At 35.6% G+C, this 20,577-nt stretch overlaps 1 protein-coding gene across 11 annotated transcripts in view; it reads right to left on the bottom strand.

The window, feature by feature from the left end:
- The window catches only part of LOC110018664, a 75,882-nt gene that overhangs the window by 52,830 nt on the left and 2,475 nt on the right, over window positions 1-20,577 (bottom strand). For 10 of the 11 annotated variants that reach the window (XM_020716043.1, XM_020716046.1, XM_020716044.1 and 7 more), the window contains exons 3-9: window positions 16,845-16,867; window positions 16,526-16,680; window positions 9,766-9,870; window positions 9,561-9,627; window positions 9,367-9,473; window positions 9,210-9,299; window positions 4,702-4,756 (exon numbers count right to left, since the gene is read on the bottom strand). In XM_020716043.1, the coding sequence (XP_020571702.1) occupies window positions 4,702-4,756; window positions 9,210-9,299; window positions 9,367-9,473; window positions 9,561-9,627; window positions 9,766-9,870; window positions 16,526-16,680; window positions 16,845-16,867 (602 nt within the window). The remainder of the gene's footprint in view (window positions 1-4,701; window positions 4,757-9,209; window positions 9,300-9,366; window positions 9,474-9,560; window positions 9,628-9,765; window positions 9,871-16,525; window positions 16,681-16,844; window positions 16,868-20,577) is intronic. The other variant, XM_020716048.1, reaches the window with a different exon arrangement.

Below are 20,577 nucleotides of genomic sequence, written 5' to 3'. Positions count from 1 at the left end.
TCGGCCAATACATTGGTTTCGCAGACCAAACGGATGTCATAACTTTCTTTAGTTTATTTGATCGAGTCTTACCCTCAATTCTTGTGTTCATCCTTCTGGATAGATACAGGATTTGAGGTAAAGCGCTTTTTCATCTAAACTATGAAAATTATGGGGTCAGTTTGACTTCATCTTTTTCAAAACTAAAATTTTTAAAACGTTCTTCCGAAGCGGGCAACGGGATTTCAATCCCGATGACCGACAGCTTCTTACGGGCAAACCCCACACCAAAAATAATGTCGACAATCTCCAAGGATTCGGGTGATGCTTCGGTTGTAGCTCGACCCAAACGAGACATTTTATCTTTCTGTAACCCTCCGGCCCTCTTCTTGCTGTTGTTCGATGCATCCTACCACCCGCAAGCTTGCTGCCCTCACTGTCGAACTCCCTCCAGGCCTTCTAGAACTTGTCATAAGCCCCCCCAACCCATCTAAACAAGACCGCAACCCTCCCAGGCCTTCCCCCATCCTGATGTAACCGTCTCCAACTCTTCCCAAGCAACCCAGCAACTGCCGCAACCCCTCCAACAAATCTACCTACTACGTAACCTCTATTGGAGTTTGTGTTGTGTCTTTATGTTTGTATTGTTGTTTTATTGTCGTCATTTCATGTTTTCAAGCGTCGTGGATGTTATTTTTATTTTAGGAATATGTTTTTTGTTGTGATTTAGGTTTCCTCCGGCATCATTTAATATCAAAGCAAGCCTAACTTAGCCCTATCCTAGGGCCTCTAGCATCTGCCCCTATCAAGCCACCCCACCAAAATTTTTCTGCCCTAAAAACTTCGACAAAGGAAGTCGAAGCTCCATCAAACCTGATAGATTGACACAAAAGCTTCCCCGGATCACAGCACTATAACTGCTACAATGCAGTGAGCGTGTTACAATAGCAGCTAAAATAATCTCGGTCCACCCATTCTCCCCCCTTTTTCTTCCTTTTCCCTCCTAATATTTCTTTCCTTTTCGATGAAATCCCCTATTATAAATCTTTGTCTATTATATTATTTCATTTTTATTCTATTTTCTAATAAAAAGCATTTTCTAATATAAGTCATAATCGCTCTTATATATAAGGGTTATTTTTGCTTAGAAAAGGAGATTTTGATGATTGTTGCACTTGAGGCATTCCTCTCCTATGAGGGTTGTACTCGACGGAGAGAAGGTGCTCTAGTTGTAGTTCGTCTGAGGTGGTGACCATCTCCAAGGGTTCTGGTGGTTCTCGAGTTGTAGCTCAACCCCAACGAGACATTTTATCTTTCCGCAACCCTCCAGCCCTCTTCCTGCAGTTGGTCGCCCCATCCTACCACCTGTCAGCTTGCTACCCTCACTGTCGAACTCCCATCCAAAACTTGGATTAAGCCCGCCCAACCCATCCAAACCTGACCGCAACCCTCCCAAGCCTTCCCCATCCCGCCATAATTGTCTCCAGCTCTTCCCAAGGTTGCAACAACACGTCCCAAGCAAACCAACAGCTGTCGCAACCCCTTAATCAGATCTACATGCTACCTTAACCCTTATTAGATTTTGAGTTATGTATTTATGTTTGTGTTGTTATTTTGTTTTTGTTATTTCATTTTCTCAAGCGTCATGTCTGTGTAATCATTTCAATTTCAGCAATAATATTTGTTTTTCATTGTGGTTTGGGTTTCCTCCGGTATCACTGCATATTCTCCCAGAACATCTGAGGAGTTTTCCCTACTTGCGACCACCATCCATATAAGTCCAACCATATGAGGGTGTACTACTAAATTGGACTGTGATTTTGTGTCAAGTATAACTTGAACAGTCTTCCAAAGGTTGTCTTTGGTTGGCTCAATCCTAGATGACGTGAGAACAAACTAAACTCCCTCTAATGGTGGCGGACATGGTGGTAGTGATTGGCCCATATTTGGAATTTGCACCTCTGTCCTGTTTTCCTCTATCGTCGCCAAAAAAGATTCTACTGGAAAATCTTTGTTGGCAAGGGCACCCATAATATCAGACTCCATAAAAGGTAAAACAGCTATGCAATTGCCATCCATGGTAAAAGAGTAGGTATTCTTGAACCTATCACGTAGAATATGACGACCAAACTACCACAGTCTCACCAACAAAATTTGAAAGGCATTGATGGGCACCTTGTCGCAGCAAACATGATTTTGCAACTAGTTCCAAATCAAAAGTCCACAAGACACCTCCTATCAATGTTGACTATGTTTTTCTTCCTCAATCATGTCAAGGAGTATGGTTGGCAATTTCGTTGAGTCGTGAGGCTTAATTGGTACACCATCTATGTAGATGTCACATTCTTGTTGCTCTCTATATCGATGATGAAACTACATATATTTTCCTTCACAGTGCAACAAGTGTAGAATATGTTGTGAAGCTATTGTTGATCCCTCGTAATCTCAGCTTGTAAAATCCGTCGAACCACAAGTATCTCGGCCTCATCCGGTGGAAGTTAGAACTTCTCGTCATGTTCTTCAATTGCATCTTCGTCACTAAATTCCTCTACTACACTATATTTGGTGAAGGACACAACTCAGCACATCGAGCAACTGAAAGCGATGTGTCCAAAATCATGGCATATAAAGTATTTATTGATTGGTACTGTATTGAAGGTTCTGCTCTTCCTGGGCTTCATCTCACTCTGGGCAGCTCTATCATTCTCCTACCGGTTTTCTCAACTCCTATAGGTATGCTACCGATATCTCCAGCTGTGAGTGGCTATTTGAATGGCAGTGGGTGTCTACCCTACTTCTGTTGTCTTTCCAACTTCAGTGTTAAAGTTTGAACGTTGCCCAAAGACCAATAAGGTTGTAGCTGAACCACATAGATGATGGCAGGCTTCAGACCTCGCATGTACCTGGCTATCGTCTGATCCTCCGGTTCCATCAGATCACATTTCAACTTAAACTGCATGAACTCCGCGATGTACTCGACCGATAGCTCCCTTTGTTGCAGGTGGTGAAACTTCAATAAAAGACTCTAATGGTAGGGTGGGGTTAGATGTTGTCACGACAACTCTCTCTTTATCTTCTCTCAAGTAGCAAACTTGCTACGTCCCTCTTTATTTCTCTCCCTTTTCAGGTTTTCCCACCACAACGAGGCTCTCTTCTTCAACTTTATAGTAGCCAGTTTCACTTTTTGGTCATCTAGTACCTCCTTGAATTCAAAGATCCTCTCTACGATCTGCAACCATTCTTTGAAATAATTTGAATTCATTCTCCTCTCAAAATTTGGTATGTCCACTTTCACTACTAGGTCTTTATATCCTCCAACAAGCATTTCATCTTTATATACTCCAACAAGCACTTCATTTATGCATCCTCTAACAAGTAATTTATTTTTGAATCTTCTAACAGGTACTTCATCTCTCACCCTCTTCTGATATTGTATCTCAAAGCATCGTGGCATGTATTCATCTTTACTAGAATCATCCCTACATAAGGGATTCAGGAATTCCTCCATCTCTCCTCTTTGGATCTCACCACCACACTCGTCAGTGACCTCTCCATGGGTCATTTCCTGAATGTCATCGAGTCGTTGTAGCACTCGATGGAGCCATCGTTGTAGTTCTTCCAAGGTAAACTCCTGATCAGGTTCTGGCAATTGCCACTGCGGAATATTAGGTTTTAGGATGGGTAGGTGGAAGGTGTGTAGAGGTGATTGAGGTGAGATAATTTTTGTTGTTCGGTAAGAACATCTATAATTAAAGCAAAAGGATACGAGCTTAAAGCCAATCCCTAATATAATCCAACTGAAATAGAAAAATACTTGGTCAATCCTCTTCGTTTTCGAACACAAGTAACAGTTCTAGTATTCCTATCTTTAATGACTAAAATATAAGCAATATCAACACCTTTCTTTTCTAGAACTCTCCGAAGTACTCTTAGAATCTTATCATAGGCTTTTTCTAAATCAACAAAAATCATATGTAGACTTTTTGAATTTCAAATGTAAGAAAAAAAAGACTATTTTTTTTAGCATCTACTAATGACATTTATGATTTCTAGAGCTTTTAAGAGTTTAATCATCAAAAGAATGCTTCAATTTTTTTCCAAAAGGATGCCTTGGAATGCATAGCAATATAACTATGATTTTAATTCATAGAAAATTTCAAACATATTTGAATTAAATAAATGGGAAGTTGATGATATCTAGAGTGTATTTGTTGGATTTGACCGATTAAATCCATAGGGTAAAATTAGGTTTTTAAAGGGGATTCTGTCTTCCATTTAATCATTCCCGTTTCTTTCATATGTTCTATGGCTGGTAAGGGAGATGAGAAATGTGTTCGTTCATGCAGTTTTGCAAGCACTTATCTTTTTGTGCATGGTTTCCGTGAATAATAGCAGACCAGAATACATTTGCATAATACATAACTAGGTAAGTAAACCTATAAAATAGACATTATCTGGGCTTCCGACATTATTAGTTGACTATGTACCCATTATAACAGTACCATCTACAAACACAAGAAGGTATATATGTGCGGGAACATTTATGGACAATACTTAATTATAAATAGATCCCACATGCAAGATTGTATTGATCATACATGCAACCTTGCAGTACTCTATTGATCGAGCCAAAGTAACCAAGTTCCTTATTAAAGTAGTTTTCAACAAATAATAGCGCACTTACTTCAGCCATAGAAAGAGTATGATAGTGAAAAAAAGAACCTATTCTGCATTCTTGGTGAATGAGTAGGAGTTTGACTCCCTATTTTTCCAAGACCTAACCAAAAAAAGATAGTTAACAGCAAATTAGAAAAAGAAAACAGTAGAGGAAAATAGCATGAATGCCGATAATTAACGAAGCATAATGATGTTGACTATAGCTTCGAGAAACAATTAACCAACAAATAGACGTTGACAGAAATTTGAAGAGAACCATCATAGGCCTAAATTTAGAGTATATTATGCTGTTCTAGTCTCAACCAAGTATCCTTGTGCATGTTTTTCTTACTGTATTTTCTGATGTTTCAATTGTGTGATACTAACTTCAGCCCTGTATTTATATCATTAAATTATTTTCTCGTGCTAACGAATGAATCCTAACTCCCTTGTTTCCACTATCCACTTGCTCTTTTAATATAATGGTGCCTCTTGTCACAAGTTAGAACAATAAGTTCATTCATCAAAATAAACAGATTCATAAGCAATGAACTACAATAGGTGCCCTATTTGCTCTAATACACCAGATCAAACATAGAAGATAAATCTAACGGTGATTGAATTATTGTTATCTTCTAGGCAAACCAACTTGACAAATCTTGTCAGTATAGAAACGTGGAACTAATTTTTTTTTTAAGAGAGAAATAAAACCAATCAAGATCTAATGGGAGAAAATAGTTTTAGCATGTTATGACTAAAACCTTCCCAAAAAAAAAGTAAAAGATATTTAGGAAAATAGAAACTTGATGTGTTAAAAATTATAAAGGCACTTCTTGGAGAGGCCATACAGCTGCTCCGTCCGAAGAACTCCAATCACCTATTGCAAAGTGAGGCAAGTGTGACTATATACTAATAAATCATTGAAGTACAAAACTACAAACTTCACAATGAAAGCTCAAAAAATTGATTCGTTGGCTACATGAAAGCCCAAAAGGCAAGACTAATCACTCATACAATCCATCTCGTACCTTGAAAGTTGTCTTCCACTCATCTCTGGGTCCATCATGATCTAGTGATAACCACTACATAAGTCGATTTTGGAGAAGTCATTGGCACCATGTAACTAATCAAGTAAATACTTAATAATGGTATTACTCACAACCCTGTTGGTCACAATTGGTAGGTTGGTCAGTTGGGGAGAACTGAGCCTGGGATGAGGCCTAATGCATATTAAATCTCTCATGGCAAGCTATCAGTCAAAGCATCATGAAACTCCTTTAAAAGATGTCACACTCCCCAAGATAATGACTTCACTATCACAGTGCCCTCTAACATCACGATGGCTAATCGCAATGGTGCCTCTCTCATAGCTTGCAGAAATGTAGCACAAGGCACTACAGATCCTGCCACTATCTGAGTACTCCTCACTACTGACTCCTTCAATGGCAGAAGTGCAATTTGCTTCTCATCCTTAATAAATATATGTTTATGGCCATCATGAAGCGTACTTTGTCATATTGTCATGACCAATCAAAAAAAAATGTGACGCGTCCATAGGCACGACATCACATCAACTAATCCTATAGCTTCTCTATATGACAATTCTATTAGACACTTCTTATTGACATGATCTCATTCTCCTTTTTCAACTAGTTAGGGAATATAGCAGAAAAGGCTTCCGGATAGTGAGGTTGAGATTGTACATTACCTATGTGGAGACAATATTCTCACAACTACCTCTATCGATAATGAAACTACAAATCTTCCCTTTCACGGTGCAATGGGGCTAGAAGATGTTATTTTATATGTAAAAGCCACTATTGAGCCCTCTTAGACTCAGATTGAAAAACTTATCGAACACAAGCATCTCACCATCATATGCGAGTAATTGATGTTTCTCACCAATCTCCTCCCTTGAGTCTTCACTATCCATTTCATCTACCGCACCCTGCTCAGTAAAAAAAATCACCCTACGGTTTAGGTAGTTGAATGCAATGTGCGCATACACATGACATTTGAAGGACTTCTTGGCTGAAAATGTCTTGGGGATGAGGGCCCAATCAGTCCTCTTTTCCATCTATGTTAGCTTCTCCTCATGGGGAACAGATCCTGGCCCTTTGGTAAATGTATTCTTTCAATACGATCTGATAGTTGAACCATATTTAAAAGGTGGTGTGAACTTGATATTACTATGTTGTCTCTTCACCTTCAATGTTAAAGTCTAGACATCATGTAATATCTAGTAGGGTTGTAACTGCATCATGTTACCAATAGAAGGTCTCAATCCTCTAAGATATTGAGCAATGGTGTTCTCCTTAAGCTCCACCAACTCACATTTCAATATAAGTTGTTCAAACTTAGCAATGTACTCATCTACTGACAGTCTGCTGTAAATGATGAAGTCTCAAAAATACACTCTGTGCTGAATTTTTTTTTCCATATTGAACAATTTGGTAATCCTACTCTTCCCTTCACAATGTGGAAAATGCTTCAAATTCTTCCACCATAATAGAGCATTCTTCCTGAGTTTGGTGTATGTCAATTTGACTCTCTTCTCCTAGGGAAGATCTTTATACTCAAAAATTTATTTCAATGATTTTAGTCACTCAATGAATCCATTCGAATCTAGACGTTCGTCAAAATCCAACAAGTAGATCTACACCCTAAATTTATTGCTTCTCATCTGATATTCAATGCAAATCGTCGAGGTATTAGTTCCTTATTATTAGAAACTTTCGGGTTGAAGGGGTTGATTTCTTCCTCTTGATCTAACGAATCACCATTATGACTATGGGTAGTTTTCTCGTGTTGTCTCCGCTCAAAGGCAGCAAGCCATTGTTGCAGTTGAAGTCTTGAACAACTCTTCAAAGGTTCTCTTTGGAAGCATAGTGACTTGTTTCCCACTTTAGTGCTTCAACTAGGATTGGACTATGAATCAAAGGTTGGTCTGGCGTTTAGGTTTAGGTGGCAAATGTAAAGATGAATTTTTGGTGGGTGTAGGAAGATTTGAAGGTCTAGAGTTAGGATTATAAACTAAAATAAGGATTTGGTTCTGATACTAAATAACATCTTTTTTAGAATTCTTAGAAGGGGTTGTCAGATCAAATTTAGTGTGAAAAGGTTGTAAATGGCAAAAAAAAAATGTTAAATAAATTAAGTTTAAAAGAAGTTTTAATTTGTTGGGTGGATGTACGATTTGAAAACAGTGGGGCAAGCAGTGAAATATCAAGGTAGGGATGACGGGGAGGATTCTGATACAATCAGACATCAAAATTGGCACGCTTTTTCAGAAGAAATTAGGGCAAACACAATATTTCTTCACTAAATCAAACAACTCAACAAGAAAACAAAGTAAGCACCTATGATTCGAGAGGTAAGCGATCTCTCCCAATTCCTACAATTCGAGAGGTAGGAAACCTCACCCAAAACCTAAACCTAAGACTCACAACTCAATCTTATGCATAAACCTAACCCTAAACATAACAAAACAACTTTAACCCAACAATGATAAAAATAAACGATTAAATTGCCCTTAGGCTTAAGCGCCCTAGTAACAATATTCACCCCCCTCCCCCCAAAAGACACCTTGTCCTCAAGGTGGGAAAAATGAGAGTGTTTCTCCTTGTCCCCCATAGCTGTCCTATTTCTTCATTCTCTGCTTCATCGTCCTACACAATGAGAACTTGAAATCTTCGATCATTGCAACAATGTTCTGAAGTAAACTTCTCGTCAAACTTTAAATATAACCCCTTAGCTCACTTCTCGTGGATCTGTCTCTTTAAAGCACTTGAGTGTTTCTTCTAGTCGTGGTCCAGTATTCGTGTCCCGTGCAGCCTCCCTCTGGACTTCCACTATTTGAACTTTTGGCATTGAAATGGTTGCAGCCATTCCATACGACGCGCCATCTGTGTTGCTTTTGTTGGCTTTCTTCATCTAGTTCTTGTCTTCCACCATCCGGGCTCGATCCTCGCGGTCTTAATAATCCGAATGTTGTCTGTATCGGCTTTAAGCCCTTAGGCATACAAAGACAAATTTGCCCTTAGGATAAGCACCTTCGTAACAGATTCGCCCCATGTTTTCTTCAAGATATGGATTCACTACTTCAAGAAAAATAGGCTAAAGCTTCCCAAATAAGAGAAAACAGGAAGAATAGTTTCCAAATAACATAAATAAAAAATAGAGATGTCAAAATCAAAAAATAACAACATATAAATTATCCCCCAGCAAAAGTAACCCTAATTCTAATTAAATTAAACCTAGCTATAGGGCCCACAAGGCCTGGAACAGTGAAATAAAGGAAATTTTCCAGCTAAAAATGCCCACGAGACGGAAATTATCGTCCCATGTCATCACATCTGATCGAGCACTTCCGAGTCACAGACTCTCCCACGTTAGATTGAAATGATAACATCAAACATTTACTTCTAAATCATGAATAATTCACAAGCCTAAAACTTTATATATCCCAATGCTTCAAGCAAAAGTAATGAATTTGTTGGTGGTACCTGAAAAAATAATCAAAATGGACAAAACCAGATTTTAACAAACCAAAGAATTAAAAATCAGTGCATTACCATCCACTGAAAGTGCTACATGTGACTCAGGAATTAATCTTCCATTTGAATATGGCTCGTCATCACCAAGTATATCAAGAACAGTAGCCTCTGGAAACGAGAAAGGTAGATAAAAAAATAGACAACAAAATGTTCCGTTGGGAATATTGATGTATACCAATTTGAGGATTTTCCTTTTTCTCAATGAATGTGTCCTCCTTCCAGCTGGAAGTATGCTCTGGAATGGACCCTGCCATCTTACATTTATTCACTTGGCCGGCACATCTATAAGAATCAGTTCGACAAACTTCAGGAAGATTGCTAAGTAAGACATTGAAAGCTAAATCAATATACTCAATGGCTTAAAAGCACCTTTTGGTGACAAAAAACAAGCAAAAAGATATCAACCTATTAGAAGAATTTGTCACTTCCTCCAATCCTGATTATTTGAGAACCAAAGTGGGCAGAAGTTACATCAGCAAATAAATCCAAGCTAATAATAATCCTAGATAATTGTTTAAAACCCATTGCATTTCTGGCCTAAAATGTTGTAGACGTATAAGGGAAAAATTCTTACTTGTTTCAACAACTGTTGAATAACTGCTGGTAAATTTTCCCAACAAACTAACATCTGAAATGTTGACAGCATGGCAATCCACTGACGCAGGGAGCTCTGTGCTAGCTGAAACAGCAGGGAAATTTAATATGAAGAAAAACGATACAAAGTATTAAGAAAATAACATTTAAAAATTCTTGTGCGTATTCTAAGGATACTATTGTTATATAAATGTTTCCATTAAAAAAAACAAAGGAAATATACGAGAGAGCAAATAGATGGCCTTTCTCGCATATTTCACCAGTATAACAAAGGAAATATTCTAGATGGGCCACTAAAAAAAATTAACAGTTGGAGTCTGCGAAGGCAACATCCAGGTAGTGAGAACTTTTAGAGCCGAGATCATAACACTTGTACTCTTTTTCGAAGAGAAATATCTTAGGAAGTTGCATTTTATGACTCTTAAATCATTTCAGCGTTTTGATAATGTTAACCGACATAAGCAATTCTTCCCCCATGGTTTTTAGTTGAAACAGTGAGTGTTATATGTCATGAAAAAATTATCTGAGGGTCTCAATATGTACTATATTTTGTAAAATTCTAGTCATAAGATGATTTATAAAGACTGGCAATTAAGATAACTTTCTCTTTATAAAATTTTAGAATATTCTAGGGCCCTCCCGCTTTTAACAAGGCAGTAATTTATTTCTTTTTGCAACCTCATTTTATTGTTAAGTGTCAACAAAATAATATTCATGGATGAAACAATTTCCATGTAAACAAGAGAAGAAGGTTCGATTAAAATATTCCTTCTCATTAGACAACCTAATACGCTTAAAATTAGTTTCAAGTTGAGCAATGATAATTTTATGGAATAAGGGGAGGAAAACATCACCATTGGATTTATATTTCATAAGAAAAAGTCATGTTGGGCAGAAGCAATCGTCCATGAAAATAACAAATCATTTAGCCCAATTGATATTATGGATTTGATGCAATCCCCAAACATCGATGTGAATTGGGAAAAAAGATATTGAGGTTTTACTTGGGGAAGAAATATTATGATGTTCAATTAGCTATTTGACACATCTGACATCAGAACACTTATGAATTTTTTTCATTAAATAATATAGAGAATAAAGATTGTAGTACGCTAAAAAGATAGATGATAACCCAAATGTGATAGAACCAAGTTGGTGCCGCGTTGATACCAAAATTTTGAATAAATAAGATTGAGATATGAAATTTCTACTATTTGTGTCCAGATAATAGAGTCCCCTTTCTTTAACTTATTGAATAATCTTCCTCATGGTTCGACATAAAAAAGATGTTAGATCCACTTTAACTAATCCAACAAGTGATCTAATCAATGAGATAAGGAACCTACAATTGGTGTTTTGTTCACATTTCTACTATCAATGCACATATACTATAATTGAACCTTCTTGACCACAATCAAAGTTAGTACAGCACATGTGTCGGTACTCTCACGAATTAATCCTCGAGCTATTAAATCATCAATCTATTTCTACAACTACCGTACTCCGGTGGTCGCACCTTGTACATTGATTGATTGAGGAGCATTGTTCTTTGAATGTGATTTATGACATGAAGAACCTCTCCTAGTATAAGTAGTCCATGCGATAAGCTGTCAATTAGAATATCTTAAAACTCCAAATAAACTGCAGTGCGTCAGGTATTGGTATCTCCCCTTCAACAACATTAATACTATTCCCTCTAGTGTCTCTTTCATGACCTACAAAAATGTGGTGCAAGGCATCGCAATGCCCGTCTTTACCTGAACACTTATCGTTGTTGAATCCTTTATGGAAAAATATACAATAAGCTTATCATTTTTTTATAAATAAGCAGTTGTTTTTATAGTCATCAAGTGTACCCCTATCAAACTATCAAGGTCGACTAATAAAATGTAGCATGCATCCATAAGCATGATGTCACACCACACTAGCACTTGTAACTTATCTCCAATGAAAAACTCTACTTAAAAAACTTTTGTCAATATTGATTTTATTCCCTTCTTTCAACCAAGTTACGAAAGTGGGTTGAGAGTGTTTTTGGTAGTGAGACTCAATTCGTTCACTAGCTAAATAACCACTACATTTGGCACTTCTATGATGAGATTGCACATATTTTTTCACAGTATAACAAATGCAAAAGATGTTATGTCTAAATCACTAGTGCTTTCTCTTGATCTGAAAATCTTATCAAATCAATAGCATCTTACAATCATCTACAAGAAATTACCTCATTCTTCCATCTCCAGAATCTCCATTATCTGTTTCTACTACTATATCCCTACTCAGTGAAAAAAACACTTTTGTTTAAGCAGTTGAATTCAATTTGTCAAAATCCATGAACTTGAAATTACTTTTTTCCTAAAAAGGTCTTAAAGGTACTAGCCCGATCAATCTTTGCTCCTTTATATGCTTCCCCTCGTGTCGGGCAATTTTTGGCACCCTTCTCGATATACTCATGTGGCCCAATCCCATTGTAAAGCATTATTTGAAATGTGGAGTGGATATGATGCTATTGTGTTGCTTCTCCACCATCAAGGCTAAGATTTGTACATCCTACGAGATTCAATTAGGTTATAACTGCAACACATTGCCAATAGTAGGTTTTCAATTTTTCAGGATATTGTGCTATGGTATTCTCATTTGGCTCCCCCAAGTCACATTTCAATATGAGTTATTTAAACTCAACAGTGTACTCTATATATAAGTCCTTTTTGATGTAAATGATAAAGCCTCAAAAGGTCATCTCCACATATAAGTCATTTTGTTGTAAATGGTGAAGCCCAAAGAAGACATCTTACATGTAATGTACTGGGGGATATTTACGGTGCATCTCTTTCTTCATCTTATAGACCAAATCATGATCTTTCTCTTCCCTTCAAGATGGCACAAGCTCTTCAAATTCTTCCACCATAAAAAACACTCTCCTTGAGTTTAATAACAACTAATTTGACCCTCTGTCAAGTGGAATCTCATTATAGTCATAGATTCATTCCACAGTTTAGAGTCACTCAATAAACTGATCCAAAATCATATGGCCATCAAAATCTAGTAAATCAATCATCACTCTAAAATAACTCTTCATTGGCTCTTTGACACTTAAGGCATCTTTGTGGAAAGGGGTTTAATCAACTTCTTCATCTGGTTGGTCAGCATTGTTGCTATAGATGACTTCCTCGTATTTCTTCTTTCAAAATCAGAGAGAGCTTTTATTGTAATTGAAAAATTTATCATTGTCTATCTTCTATTTCTCTTCGGCAGCATGGTCGATCTTCACACACACACACACACACACACACACACACACACACACAACACACACACACACACACACACACACACACACACACACACACACACACTTATATAAAAGGGCTGACCAGCCTTTAGGGTTGTGCATGTATGTGTACGCGTGTGCCAGCGCGCACGCACGTGTGCCAGAGCGCGCGCACGTGCATGCATGTGTAGATGTGTGTGGGTGTCTATATATGTGTGTGTGTGTAATGAGCAAGCAAAATAATCATAATCTTATTTCTAACTAGGTAATAAGCTAACCCTAAAGGCTAGGTGATCCCCCTAGAGCTGAGAAAACCATTAACTGAACCAGTCCAAGCCCTCCCGCGCATACACAAAATGAGAGTCTCATTGTTGTGTCCTCTAGGGCAAAATGAGAGTCCAATCATTATAAAACATAACTTCTCAATTATTAGATATTGGTTGTGTCAATTTAGGCTTATATGATTTGGATTTGAGAGCATTTGTTGTACGGACAATAAGCAAAAAGAGCATTCTAACCAACTGGTGATGTTTTTTTAACATAGAACGATGCCTTCCCTCTTCACTTAAAATAGAAAACTTATGTCAAATAAAAAGAATCTTATCTAAGTATTTGGAAGGATACTTCATCATATTCAATATTTAGTCTAGCTAGAAAGTCATAAATTAATTCTCCCATAAAAATTTGTAGCATTAAAATATCTTCAATATATGTCATTTTGTTACACTATCATTAATCAAGTTTGAGCCATACATATTCATTTTGTTATAATATTTGAAAACCAAAAGAATAGTGGTGTGAATTCTTCTTAATCTCATAAACTAAGGTTGCATCACTTTGGAAATATGTTTGCCTCAACGCATGTCAATATCCATGGTTCTTAGTAGCATGTAATTCTGCTAACTTCTTGTATCATTAAATTCTATATCCAAGACATAATTGAGGAATATTTTACATCCAATATTGCAAAATTGAATCATCATCACTCAGTATGGGGTAAATCAAGTCTTTTCCTTTGAGAAAGTTTTCACAATCTGGAACTAAATAAAAATATTTTCTTCCATTGAATGTTAATGCAGATTGAAAGTTTTAGTAAATACCTAATAAAATTTGTTTATTACTAATTGATTGGTTAATAACTTGTGATATGGAAAAAAAATTCTTTTGGAGGTTGGTGGCTGGCTATGATGGATCATAGAGCAGAAAGTCCTTCAACAAATCAACAAGCGGAGACAACGGAGCAATAAGTGCAAGAAATGGAGCAGGGATCAGGGAGCGGAAGACAGGGAGATAGAGAAGAAGTTTTGGAGTTTTTTTAATAAAAAATCGCAACAATATGCTCAAATTCCTTTGTTCCTAGAGCTATGATACCATTAAAAGAGGAAGAATGATTTGAACTTTATTAGAATTTCACTGGGGGGTCTTATCACTATATTTATATAGCAGGAATCATGGCTCTACATATGAAAACTACTAATTACAGTGAAAAAAATTAAAACATTCATTAGCTTGCACACATTTATTTCCCCGAAAACTTGAGAGAGGTTTTTGCCCCATGAAAAAGCCCATGAACTGCCAGCTTTTTCAAAATGATAGGCCGCCGGTCATACAATCCAACAAATTACTAAACTATCCTCTAAAATGGCCAACAAAATCCTACCTTCAATCATGATAGTTGATCCTATAATTTTAGATCAAGTTTAAACTAAAAAGTAGGAACCAGCAATAGAAAATCCAATGGATCATGACCCTTTAGTGTCTATCCCTGTTAAGCCAATGATTATTGTCACCGCATCACCCCAAAGCATGTACTTTGATGTTAATGCTCCTATTTTATTAGATCACCATATTCTTCCTCCCATTGATCATTTAAAGCATTGGCGCTCTGGTAAAAATTGATTTTAAATCTTCTTTGCTAAAAAATGAAAGAATAAGAAAAAAATTGTCATCACTCCGCAAGATTTATCATAATTCAAAAAAATCATTTCAGATGAGTGTGCATTTTTTCTTAATTTTCCAAAATTATTTTCTATACTTGCACATCATATTATCTTTCATTTTATTTTACATATTTTCTTATCCTCTAGCATTACTTTGAAATTACCTCATGTTGTACGCATTTTTTTTTTTATTAAATTATGCTTTAAAAAAAAATCCGCCCTAAACTAATTTAAGAAATCATTACCTTATATATGTGTGACAATGCCCATATGTATTAACCATTCGTTGATTCATATGGAGTTAGGGGATGAATGGGAAAGAGGTAAAACGATTACCTTCCTCTAAAGGAGGACAAATGTGATGCAATGAGTTATTATCGCTTGGCAGTAATAGGCTCAGATATTTGGTTCAGAACAACTTGAGAAAAGGGGAAGCAATTACATGACACAAGGGAAGCCGATGAGCTTGTCCAAAACATGTGGGGGAGATGAGAGACAGAAAATCCCAAAAAATGAGAACTTCATTATCAATGCTGAAAATTTATTTTTGTCATTGTTAAATTTTATTCTACTAGTGATGAGTTGATTTTCTAACAAAACTTACATTAAAAGTTTTTATTAACTAGTAGAAAATTTGTTAAGAATTTGACGGCAATAATTCTAGACAAAATTAAGATTTTTATGATGAATACAATGCCTAATTCTAGACCAAACAGCCCCTAAGTCGTTGTGAATTGGAATCTCTTTAAGTTTTCCATGTTAGCAAGTTTCAGTGTCCTAGTTGGGACAAGACATTTTAAATATCAACCATCTTACCATCCAAATAATTTAAAATTTACAATTGCCACCTTAGAGGATATTTGTTGGCAGCACAAACATGTCCCATAACAATTTGAAAATTACAAACATATCCTAGAATTTCAATAGTTTCATGAAGGCATTAATAGCATGAAAAAGCAAATGCAGACCCAAATTTATTGGATTTTTCAGGTAAACAAGAAAAAATCGGTGGACCCTTGGCAGGGAAAAAATATTGCGTCCGGAGTCCGAACGCGAGCTGCGACCGAACAACGGACGTGATACAGTAGAGGTCCGAGCTCCCGCTTCGCCCCGCCGTATCACGTCCGTTGTCCGGACGCAATATTTTTTCGTTAGCAGGAACCATGTTGCAATTTTCTTCATTTTTATAAACTTTAAAATGCTAAAAGAAATTCCTACAATTTTTTAAAAATTGATAAAACTCGCTGCAAGGAAAAATTCTAGAAAAGTGCGAGATTTATGATAGAAATATAAGAAATTTCTAATAAAATATTTTGTATGTCAGTCACACATCTGAAGCCTAAGCTTTGAAACAATGTCTATCAACACAAACATCTTCAACTAATACTAAAGTTAGAACAAGAACAGCATACAATGCATTTCATGCACGAGAACAGTGCATTGATAACAAACAGCATTCCTATTAATAATTGAAATATTAAACTCAATGACAAAATAGCTTCAAAACACCACACAATTTGAAAAATCACCTGGTTGAGAAGTTACAGCCAAATTTATCAAGTTGAGGATATCTAATGATTGAGATTCAGCATTGCGTAGGACTTTCCTGTCACTTCTGTTAGCACAGTTTTCTTGACCAGAGGCCTGCCTTTGTCTCTTCCTTTGTTCAAAGTATTGTTTCTGCCTTCAATCCAAAAAATTTTTAATTAGTATCATGTAATTTTACGAAAAATATTTCCGATAGTTTAATTGTATTATATGTGTGGCACCAATTACTCAAAGAATCAACAAAATTAAGGATTTTATATACCATGAGTATTGTTGGAGAAACAGATATATATCAGTTACCTGCTATATGTTGATTTCCTTGACTGACAATTGTCCATCCCATCGTATCAGGATATGCATAGAGAATAACATTAGCATATATCAAAAAAATAAAAATAAAAGAAAAGAGGACAAAAAGGAAAATCACAGGAGCATTTCAATGAAATTTTGGCAGAATAAAGGAATGAATTTTTTAAATATTCAAATTACCAGTATTAGGTAACCCAATGGTCTAATGACTGGAAAGAAAACAAGATAGAAAGATGGAAACAAAAATTGTTTCATAATATTCACTTGATTTGATGGTCAAATTCCCGACAACCAGATTTTGTTTTTAATAATCAACGACGCACTTCAATTTCCAAAGTTCCCATGTATGTTTATGAAAGAAAAGACAAACAATAAGCATGTTTTAGAAACAGTAATTTGCAATGAAGTCCAAATTATACCATATTAATAATTACTTGAAATTGGCTTTATAAATCATCATTCCTTAGTAGTTCCAACTGATTATTATTTGAGGATCTTAAGTATTTGCACAAATCTTTTTGGATGTTTTTTATACAAGTTAAGGTTGGATATAGCAAAATCGGGCATTAAGATGTTTTCTTTCCATGAAGTGATGTCTAAGCCATAAGGTGTTTTAAGACATAAGCATCGAGATTAAACTATTAAATTAATAAAAAAAATATTAAATACTAAGTAACATTACTAACATCAAATTAATATGTTAAATTATTATCATAAAAATTTAAAATAGGAACATAAAGTCATATAAGACTACAAGCTAGATAAAACAAGTCTCTCCCGCTCCTAATTCAACATTGACTAGTAGTCCAATATCATAATTTATGAACTCAAAAGTCCAACCCACTCTCATCACATAAAGTGTCTTCATTAGAATCATGATTATAGTTAATTACTTTATGTACTCCTCCCTCATCCATAATTGTATCAGAGTACTCCCAATCTTCCTCCTAATCTTCAATCTCAACTTTATTCCTCTTCCCTAACCAATAAAAAGGTAATAACAATATTAACTAAATTTTAAAATAATGATTATCTTAATTACTCTAAATTGTATTATATGAAATTTTATACTAACACTTTTTGTTTCTTTCTTTATGATTGCTGTTCTATTCCTTTATCAAAAGAGTCAACATATGTGTAATTTCATTTTAGTTATCCATAAACCATTCATCATCAATAGTACATCATTACTAAGTCATTTTCTTCATCTAACAAAAATCATTTTAATAATTTTTTTTATTTTTAAATCTTTTGCTATATACAATATAAACCAAAAAGTTCATCCTTAAAATAGTCAAGTGATTTATTCTCTCATTGTGATCTTGGTTAATTTGACTCGCACGTTCATGACAAGCATGTAAGACACATTAGTTTGCTTGTAAATCTTCATAATTTGGAAGTGTAATCTCCAAAAATGAATCCACCATTCTACAGATTAGAAAAATAATGGGCATACTATTTAATTTTTAAAAAATTTAACCAATACATAATAAAAGTTAATGTCTAGAGAATATTTAATCGAAGAAAATTTCACCATAATATCATCAACTTGTACTCTGAAGAATTCGCTTTACTTCTAAAAAAAATAAGTTGGAGAACAATCTCACTCCTTTTTGATATGTTAGCAATCATTTTATTGATATAATAGTACATATAAAATTTGTTTTATGGATTGGTTGTCTTGTTCTCGACCGCACTGCAGCATTCATGAACTTGAGGCCTAAGGCTTTGAGCTTGTTTCTGGGCTTTTTTAAGTTAACCGGTTCAATTTTGAAATAATTTGGACTTACAAATTAATATGATGCTTTGAACTTATAAATTAAATTTTGTAAGGAACCTATCATAAAAATTAGAAGTATACGCCTCATCCAAAGAGCATTGAGATGTGTGTTGAGGCAATCTCATTCCTATTGAGGTGTTCGCCTCAAAAAGTACACATAAGGCAAATGCCTCTTAGCATTTCTAGTGCACCTTAAGTTGTGGCATGCCTCAATATGCAGCTTGAAATATGCACTTCTAAAATATAACAAACTACATCTGATCTACCACTTTTTTCTTCCTAATCAGTACAGATTAATTTATGTGACTATCATGGATGTGAATCTCCCACCTCTTTAGTAAAAGACAAAGCACATAAGTTCACTTCCTAGTATGTCATCTTTAATAAGAGCTACTATAATAAACCCTCTTATATAAATACTTTTCAAACTATCTTTCTGGTTATATCAAACATCATCACTAAGAATAACATTTCCGCAAAATTTGTCGGTGTTAAGCATCCTAAAGGCAAGCTATCCAACCCCAAGGACAATAAATGCAACTTTAAGCAGTCACCCGACCAAACGCATTGAAAAAGAAGTATACTTTTGTAGAATATAGAAATTACATCAAATTATATAGAGTACATTATTTAACCACCACATTTTGTTGGCTTCCAATGTCTAATATCTTGTAGGTAATCCTAACATGCCTAATAGACAAATTTACATAACTTAAACCACTAAACTACTTAAGTTTGTAATATATGCAACCTCAGACTACTTTAATATTTATTAATATTTTTTCCATATCTACCAACATCTATGCTTTCCAGTAGATCACCATATTTGTAAGCCTCTAAATCTTTCACTGTATCCTCTGCCTCATCCTCTTCTTATAAGATTTGCCGCTGACTATGTAATGAATTGATTTTCTAATTAGCATAAATATGGCAATGTATAACACATGGATAACAACAGATATTTGGCAAGTACACATGAAAATTAATGCTGCGTGAAAAAGTTAGTGGGCCAGCTAGAAGCATGGATCAAGGACTTGATTATTGGTGACAATGTAAATCAAAGCTGCTATGCATTGCTGTGTTCCCAACAAAGAAGTTACAGTGACAAGTGGACAACAGCTTATATGGAGACTTTGAAGTCAAGCAAATCTTAACTTTCATTCTAGACTACCTCCATGTAGAAATAGATAGTGTTTCAAAATTTTACCAACATAAAGTACAGTATAGATCGACAAAATAGAAATATTATATCCATAAGAGCACTCATGTGCAAATGGCCATACTCAAGATACAAGCAAAATGCATGCATTACTGTTTAACAATCTAATCTTAATTCTCACTCAATCAAATTGAGGCGGACTCAAATTTACAACTCAGGGCCATTTGCTACAAAGCTTATAAAACCAAGGTGGGAAGGATAGAACATTATCCTGCAAAGGTATAACTAGTTCAGAATGCAGATAACCCAAAAAGAATGCTTACTATAAAAGTTCAATAGCTAGATGCAAGGATTTTATTAAAAAAAAAAGCCATGCATTTGGCTTATAACAATCAACTTAGCAACCATTAAAATGAAGGGGGATTTACATAGACCACTGCACAATGGTATTCAAATATCTCAACCCTTATACTTAATATTTACTTATCTTTCTACCTCTCCTTTTATCCCCATCAACCTGCACGGCTCCATCTCCCTTTAGATGGAAGGGATGCCCAACCACTTCACACCTCCACTCAATCTCAAACCCAGCTCAACCTCCCTCTCCCATTTTCCTCTCTCGACTTCCTAGCTCCATGCCACATCTCCATCGTCTTTCATGCACAACTGAGAGATGGACGGTCTTGTTCTACAAAACAAAATTGAGGAACTATGGTGCCTACTGGTTTTTAGCCGTAAGATAAATATCGAAGGCAACAGCATGATTGCTTGGAGTGGAAGAAAAA

The sequence above is a fragment of the Phalaenopsis equestris genome, unplaced genomic scaffold, assembly GCF_001263595.1.
Source record: "Phalaenopsis equestris unplaced genomic scaffold, ASM126359v1 Scaffold000030, whole genome shotgun sequence".
Classification (NCBI taxonomy): Eukaryota; Viridiplantae; Streptophyta; class Magnoliopsida; order Asparagales; family Orchidaceae; genus Phalaenopsis; species Phalaenopsis equestris.
Note: the sequence above shows the minus strand (reverse complement) of the source record. Positions and strands in the feature narration are given on the sequence as shown.